At 44.5% G+C, this 8,519-nt stretch overlaps 2 protein-coding genes across 4 annotated transcripts in view; one reads left to right on the forward strand and one right to left on the reverse strand.

Moving 5' to 3' along the window:
• RASSF1 (Ras association domain family member 1) overlaps positions 1-1,547 on the reverse strand; it is a 30,014-nt gene extending 28,467 nt beyond the window's left edge. Inside the window, exon 1 of one of the 2 annotated variants that reach the window (XM_080994257.1) lies at positions 736-1,547. In XM_080994257.1, coding sequence (XP_080850383.1) covers positions 736-1,066 — 331 coding nt within the window. In that variant the 5' untranslated portion in view covers positions 1,067-1,547. Of the gene's footprint in view, positions 1-533; positions 627-735 lie in introns of those variants that run through there. The other variant, XM_080994259.1, reaches the window with a different exon arrangement.
• Positions 1-8,519, forward strand: part of LOC308472026 (uncharacterized protein) — a gene marked incomplete at its 5' end in the record, with an annotated part of 286,484 nt that overhangs the window by 136,634 nt on the left and 141,331 nt on the right. The window lies entirely within an intron of this gene.

An 8,519-nucleotide genomic window follows, 5' to 3' on the forward strand; every position in this document is an offset into this window, starting at 1 on the left:
TTCACTAGCATAGAACACTGTCTAAGATCATATCCAAACCATATATTTAAAGCACATGGCTTTCTCAAAGAATATTGGGAACTGTAGTTCACCCTTCACAGAGCTACAATTCCCAACACCCTCAAGAAACTATAGATCCCAGTTTTATCTGGGGAAGCCATATACTTCAAATGCATGGTGTGGGTGTGACCTCAGGGTCTCCTTTAAGCTCCACCATTTGCTTAAAGCTGCAATTCTGTGCATACTTTCACCCAAATCCAAACAAGCTACCAGAATAATTATGTATGTTTCTTTAGCCCCAAACCCCAATTCCTCCAAAACTTAAAAACTTCCCAAAGCAAACCGTTCTCAGGCAGCCCTTGTGCCAATACAAAACACGTCCTTTACCTATCCTTTCCCTCTGTGTGCCATAGGCTTGCCTCCTTTCTTATTAAAGCGCTCTTCTGACTTTTAATAGCTGCAGGACAAGCAGTATACAGCTTCTTTCAGCAGTGAGAGAAGTGATGGAGAAGCTATCCCAGTTGAATTTCTACCTGTAACGGAAGCCAGACAGGGCTACATCATCCTGGGCTACTTAGTTTACTTTTATTACTCCTATTTCTCTTCCATTTCTTTTCAAATTTATGCTCCCTGAACCGAACGCTACCTTGCCCTCCTGCTTCTCCCAGAACCTCCTGCGAGGATGCAAAGCGGCCTGGCAAATGCCGCCACGTGCGGCTGGAGGCCGGTACTCACGGATGCACTGCAGACGCTTCTTGTACACGCCCCAGATGAATTCCCCGCACAGATCACACCAGGTCGACTGGCTTTGCGCGCAGGGCTTGAAGACATGCCCTTCGCCCAGCTCCTCAGTCAGTTTGGGGTCGCTCTGGCCGCCCAAGAGTCGGATCTGGCGCACGCGGCTCAAGATCTCGGGCACTTTCCCCGGAGAAATCCTCAGGGCGTTGGCCCGCTCCAGCCGGACGGGGCGTTCAGACGTGCCTCGCGGGCCCCGCGTCAGGTCGAGCTGCTTCTCCAGCCCCAAGTTCTTCAGCTCGATCATCTCCTGGTCCATCGGCCGGTTCATGGCCACTACATAAGCTGAGGATGCAAAGCGGGAAAGGGGGCCTGCAAACACATCTCACAAGGGGCCCAGAAACATCCCCATCTCGCCCGCGTTCCTCGGGGGTCCCTGTGCTGCTCGGAGCAACCCGCACGCCTCTCTCGACCCCTTTCCCAGTCTGTCAAAAGTTCACTTCTTGTCTGTTTTCTCTTCCTCTCCGCCTGTCTTCTCCGCCGCCCCTTTTCACCCCTTAGCTTTAAAGCAGCAGCCAGAAAAAGTCACAGGCGATCTTTGTTGGGAAGATTAGAGCTCAGTAAGAGCCTCCCGCCCCCACGAGCGGGCGGGCAGCTTTCTTGGCTCCACAGCATCAGCCTCCTTTGGTTCTACAATCGTGCCCCATAAGAGAGGAAGCTGGGGAGAGTTGCGTTAGTTTAGGTCCTGCCTCTGAAGTGCTACCAGTTGCTGGCTTGCTCTTTCTTTTTTTGTTGAACAAGCAAGAGGAAAGGTCCCAGCTCCCCTCCCCTTCATGCATTTCCTCCTTACTAGGAGGAGGGGGGGGGGGGGAGAGACCAACAGGCGGCGCCTAGTCCTGTACGCCTTGAAGTTGTCGCTCGTCTTGCTTTCCGCCCCCCGCTTCTCCCGCATTAAGGCACCTCCGGAGTAAGACCGAAGAAGCGCAGCAGGTTTGAGGGAAGCGGCAGCCGGACACGCTGCCAACTCCCCGACAGCTGCGCGGCATCATTTCGTGGGACAGGCTGTGTGTGGTTGGGGGGGGGGTATATGCAGGGGGAACCAAAAAGGCGGGAGAGAAAGACACAGCTGTGAGGGAGTAGGGGAGAGTTGGCGCGGGAGTTTTAAGACTCCAGAGCATGGATAGGCAAACTAAGGCCCGGGGGCCGGATCTGGCCCAATTGCCTTCTAAATCCAGCCCGCTGACGGTCCGGGAATCAGCGTGTTTTTACATGAGTAGAATGTGTCCTTTTATTTAAAATGCAACTGTGGGTTATTTGCGGGGCATAGGAATTCGTTCACCCCCCCCCCATATAGTCCGGCCCCCCACAAGGTCTGAGGGACAGTGGACCGGCCCCCTGCTGAAAAAAGTTTGCTGACCCCTGCTCCACAGAGTCTCCACGCTGAGGGTTTCAGCAAAGCCGTCCCTCATAATCCCAAACGCTGCGTCAGACAAAAGGAGACCCCTCCAGGGGAGCTCTTGCTCCCCACGTCTCCTTAAGGACCTCGAGCAAATCGCCTCCCCTCCTCGCCGGCGCTGGGTCCTCCGCCTGCGCTCACAGCGAGGTTCCCGGGCTCGCGCTCTACTTCTGCAGCTGTGTTTCTATAGCGATGCTGCTGCTGCTGCTTTTGAAGCGGGCAACCGCAGCGCTTCGAGAGGCCGGCGCCTGACGTCAAAGTCTGGGGAGATGGAGGAGCGCACGGCGGGAGACGGCGCGGCTCCGTCTGAGCGGCAGCAAAGCGCCCATCTACCCTCAAAGGGAGGCTTCTGCGACCGGGGTTAATCTCTTCGGGTTATCAGCAGCTGGCAAGAGCAAAAGAAGCTCTTCCCCAAGGAGTGGCACCCAAGGGCGGCTGTTTGCTAGGGCGCCAAAATAGGGAAGGGGCCCTCTGCCACTCAGACAACCACCATTTTCACTAGGCCTGGAACACCCAAGAAAGGATGAAAAAATGCTGAATTTGCACATCCCTCCTCTACTAGGTGTGGGCTGCCTTGTCTGAGGTCCCATTAAATCCTGAGGCTGACATTGTTGCCATTTATTTTTCTGAGGAGGGAGCATGGGCGTAGCCAATTTTTTTGGGGGGGGCAGGACTTTTGTTGGGGGGACAGAACCCATGTGAATGATCTGTTAAGTATTTCTGTTGTTTTTCTTGATCTGGGGGAGGCAACTCCCCCCCTCCCCCCGCTACGCTCATGGGACAGAGAATCTTAGACCTTTAAAAAGCTATTTAATCTAATTTTATGAGGGAAAAGGAAAGATTTATCTGTCTAGGGATACAAGATTACAATGCACACATTCCATATGCAATAAATACCCCGCAATTGCTCGTTCAATAAGTTTGGTGAGCATGTACCATTTGTTCTTTGAACAGAGTCTATTATTTATCCATTTTAGCTATCTCAAGATATTAAAACTAAGCCATTCCTTTGTTCTTTTACAGAAGGCACTGCAACACATTTCCAGTGCCAAGCAAAACATAGTTTGCAGTTTTAAAAATATGCAACAGACTTAGTTTAAACGAGCTGCTATACCAGCCTTAATGAAATCAAAATGTTAGAGCATTCCCTTCATTCCTGCTGCATAATGTCTCAGTACTAGATCACCTCCTTGAGACCTCTAATTGGTTTGGATATTGCTAAATGTTGGTTCCAAGCAAGTAAAGCATAAACTTAGCAAGGAAACCAACTCTTATACTCAGTACACACATAAAGTACTGCTTACACTCACATTTTTATGAAATCTGTCTGACCAGCCTCCTGTTGGCCTGCATAATTTGCTATTCTTGGCTTAAGTAATTGCTTACCTGTTTCTTCATGTAACTTATTGTGTAAATGTTCACAGTTGTGTTTTTAATTATTGCATAATGTAATTTAGAGGGTATTGTTGTTTTTTGTCCTTGTTTGTGAGGGCCTCCCTACCCACTTACTACCCCCTCCGACAAACTAACTGTCCACACTGGGATGTTGGTGATGGGGCAAACAGCCACATTCTCAGAGAAGTAGCCATCTGGAAACATTGTGCTTTTGCTGTTCACATTCTACTGAAGTCAGGGATCATAAGCAATGCATGGAGATTGTGGACATCATCTGCATTTCCTTCCCCAGTGCTTCCTGCCTGGGAAGTTCCACAGTGTAAACAGAGCCTAATCATTTGTCTTTGCATAACAAAAATGTTTTTTCTTGTTTGTAGTCATAATACTCTGGACTTCCTTAAGTCTTTAGGGTCTCTGTGGTGTCTAGATATACAACTTCTTGTAAACTTTCTGAAGGTAGGACTGCACTGCACCCCACTGTGATGGTCATACTATATCCCTAAGCAGGGTTACGAAGGATGCTGTTGTTTTGTTTTGGGTGAACTAATTCAGTGAAGCAAACCATGAAGTGGGTATCTTCAGCCTGCTTTTAGTGTGATTCTTCACCATTTGTCAGTAAATGCTTGACTGATGTAACCCACCCATCTGACTGGATTGCCCCAGCAACTCTGGACTGTTTCCAACAAATATAAAAGCATAATAATAAGATCAAATACAAAAAACTTCCTTATACAGGGCTGCCTACAGATGTCTTCTAAAAGTTGTATAGTTACGGTATTTATCTCCTTTACATCTGATGGGAGGTCGTTCCACAGAGTGGGCACCACTACAGAGAAGGCCCTCTGCCTGGTTCCCTGTAACTTCACTTCTTTCAGTGATGGGACCTCCAGAAGGCCTTCAGAGCTAAATCTCAGTGTCCGGGGTAAACTTATTTGCCAAAATGATGCAAGTGAAGGTGGCATTTGTAAAGAAGAATTTACAGTTTCTCATCCACAAATGTTCTCAAAGGCTGCCCTTCTCTTCAAAATGATTTGTTCTGGTTTGTTTTGGCTGTGGCAAATGTTTAATAACAACCTCCCTGGCAGTCCCCACATCTGCATTTTCCTTTTGAGGAAATCACAGAATTGGGACAATTAAGTTTTCCACATGACATGTACTTTTACTAGGTTTCTGGCAACACAGAAAGTCCCCAGAACTCAGCTGCTTCCCCACTTTGCTTGTTCATAGTGAGATGTGTGAGTTATATTGTGGAACAGATGGGGAAGGTGAAACAGAGAAAATAATTAGCATTGTCTTCCTGCTTATTCTGAGAACAGAGTTAAGAGGCTACAGATTTGGGCTGGCATTGCAGACAACCAAACTAGTGGTTGATATTTACTGTGGTCCTTCCCCATTTCATGAAGTACCTCTCCATTAGCATTGCACAGGGCTTCAGATGCATCCACAACCAGAAGGAACAATGTCCTGTTGAACCTCTGGAGTGCTCAAAAGCAGCCTTGTTACCAGGTGTAAATGATGGCATGGCTTTTCCTGAGTGGCCTCTTGATGGATGAAATCACTAGCTGATCTTTATACTGCTGACACAAAGCCCTTGGCAGGTTTCCTGCAAGGCCCTATTGCTGAAGGTTGGCTGCATCTGAAGTCCATAGTAGATTGTTGCTAGTGGTTGCTGTGGAACCATATTGTTTGGTTTGCTTATTTTCCTAAAATCATCTCTCAGTTTGGAATGGAAAAAAGTCAAGGAGAACATTACAGGCCTCTTGCTTGCTCTAGGGAGCTGCATCTTGAACTTTTGCAAGATATATCCATGGGAATAAATCCAAAAATATTGAAAAGAGTCTAGAAATGGGTCTATTTTTGTCATTTCCTGGGAGTAAACATCTGCCAGAGAAATGTTAAATTTGGAAGGATGTAAGCAGCAGACTTTGTAGTAATTTGGCTGGGTTTTTTTTAACCTTGGAAGATCCAGTCTTTTTCTTGCTACCTCTTATAGTTGAGTTCCCAGTTCTGTCATCTTATCAAAATATTTGAGTTTAAATACACTTTCAGAGCTCCAAAATATAAATTTGGGGCCATCCATTAAAGTTGGAAGATTCAGAAAAGACAAATGATAGTAGTAGTAGTAGTAGTAGTAGTAGTAATAATAATAATAATAATAATAATAATTTATTATTTATACCCCGCCCATCTGGCTGGGCTTCCCCAGCCACTCTGTGTTTATTTGCAGAGCCCATAATTAATCTATAAAAATCGCTCCCACTAATAATATAATGGCCATCAAGTTAGATAGCTTTAAAAGTGTATTAGACAAATGCATGGAGGATAAGGCTGTGTTTTGCCTCCAATGCTGGAGGCAGTATGTCTCTGAACACCGGATGCTGGGTATAACAAGCAGGGAGAGTGCTGTTGTACTCAGGTCAGTGCTGCAGGCTTCCTATAGGCAATTTGTGGGCTACTGTGAAAACAGGATGCTTGATCCAGCAAGACTTTACTTGTGTTCGGACTCCCCAGACAAATTGGGTTGCTAGTAGCTGAATTCACATTGAGGCCTTAATTCCATATGTGAGTGCTACTTTTGTTTATTCAGTCATGGCCAGGGAGATTGCAACTTGAAAATTCAGGGCCAATATGTTAACATGTGTTAATTGGCTTACTATTACCAGGATGTCTGTATTATCAACGGCTATTTCGTGAATTACCACTATCAATTATGTAACTGATTATGTCACTGTACTTTCTGCCTTTCATGTTTTTCTTACTTCATTGCTTAAAATTCACCTCTGAGCCTTTTGTTTGCATGTACATCGTAGATAACACAAACCTTTTCACTTTGAGGAAAAGGTGTACAAATCAACTATGTTGACAGCAGTGATATTGCCACTGTTCCAAGAATAAAAAGTGATATGTGAAATCTCTTGTTATTTCCATTCCAACATCTGCCAAGCCAACCCACTTCCATATCTCAGCTAGGAAGGACCTAGACTTTAAACATGAACAAAACTGATGGAACATTTCCCCCTCTTGTAGATTGTCTCCTTCCTTCCTTCTAGCTGGTTAATCAGTTAAAAGCTCATTTACAAGACAATAACCTCTGATTTGCTATTCTTTAGTTTCCTAGAACAAGAAATGTTTGCAGGATATGTGATGTGGAAGCAAAGCGGAAATTGATAAAGGAATAGATTTATGTTATACGTAATATTATGTACATGCACATATGCTGCTGCATATTTCCTTGCCAGAAAACAGCACTTGTTGTTTACACAGATGATATCCTCTAAAGACCAGAGGTTGTTTCATAATTTTACAATGAGTGGTTATCCTGGTTATTTTAATGTAGAAAACCAAGACCCGGAAAAACAATTAGTCAATTCCCCAAGGTCAAATCTAAAACCTTACAATTACCAAATGAGTACTGTACGTTCTCCTCTGCTGTTTCTCTGAAGAATGTAGGTGTGTGTGTGTATGTATGTGTTTGTGAAGGAAGAACACTTGTTCCAGCCTTCTTTTAACTTTACTTTCTCCATAAGCTTTGATTTTTACCACACACAAAAAGCAGCTGAGTCTTGGACTATAGAATGAAGGCAGGGAGGAGCTTAATGGTCAACTATTTTGCTCCCCACTACAGTAAAACACAATCCCACTTAAATCTAGAATTAGATAGTCAGGAATTTCTAAAGTAAGCCTTAAGTTTAGTAAATGCCTGTGCATAGCCTGCCTAGCTCAAGAAGTAAACCATATTTGAAATGCAAAACTTTACATGTCTGCTCAGAAGTAAGCCTCACTGAGTTCAGTGGTGCTTACTTCCAGCTAAGATGGTCTAGGACTGCAGCCTTATAAAACCAGGGACAGCTGGGATACTTATGGACAGCTAATGGTGAGAACAGTACTAGAAATGTGGGGGATTAAGATATATTATTATTTTTGCAAAAGCTAGCTGAGACACAGCTGGCTCCTGTTTATTTTTGTCACTGGAAGACATCAAAGAAATGTTGAAATAAAAACATTATCATGTTGGTCATAGGTCTGGTTCTTGAACTCATGACTGATTAGAACAATGAGCATCAACTTCCATAGTGCCTGGTGTAAAAGAAGTATCTTCTCAGAGATAACAAGCGCTGTAAGAATTTTATAAATCTTGAGCAGCAACCTTTATTATCATTTCAGCTTGATTTTTCCTTACAAGACCAACTATCAAGAAGCATACCTGAATTCATAACATTTATCTGGACTGGATGGCCTAAAATTGGAAAAGGCCATTTAAACATTATTCTTAGTATAGCTTTTAAGTTTAGCTAAACCAGTAATTCACCTCCAATGTTAAACTGCATCTGACAAGCTCAATCTTGTCACTAATAAGCCTTCATTTAAAAAACCCTTTCATCTTCTTTTTGCAGGTACAATTCTCTAGGCAGGATGACTGTGACATAATGAAAACCAGGCAAAATGGGCGCTGTGGTCAAGGAACCATGAAACAGCACTTGTTTGCCATATGTGTGTTATACCATGATGCTAGTCTTCATCTTCATGGGCAAAGAGCACAGCTGAATGCACAGAATCAGAGTTAATGACCCAAAATATCTAGTCCAACCACTGACCTTAAACTATAAACTCATCAGTCCTTCCCAGACTACAATCCATCTGTAGTCCCAGTGTGCTAGAATTATATGTGTGATGTTTGCAGAGCAAGCATGACACAAGCAAACAGAGCCAAGCCACACACTATGAGGTAAGACAGTGTCCCTAGTCAATCAGTGTATGTGTGTAATTGCTCTTTCCAAAGAACTGCCAAATGAACAATACAATAAATATATGTATTTTATGCAGATGCCAGCTCATTTCACATATAAGGGTTTGACTGGATCCACTCTTTACACTAAAAGGAATGGGCAGAGGAAGTTTGAAACCCACCCTCTTCCGCCTTACCTATCCACTT

This window comes from Podarcis pityusensis, assembly GCF_964106645.2.
Source record: "Podarcis pityusensis genome assembly, chromosome: 2".
Lineage (NCBI taxonomy): Eukaryota > Metazoa > Chordata > Lepidosauria > Squamata > Lacertidae > Podarcis > Podarcis pityusensis.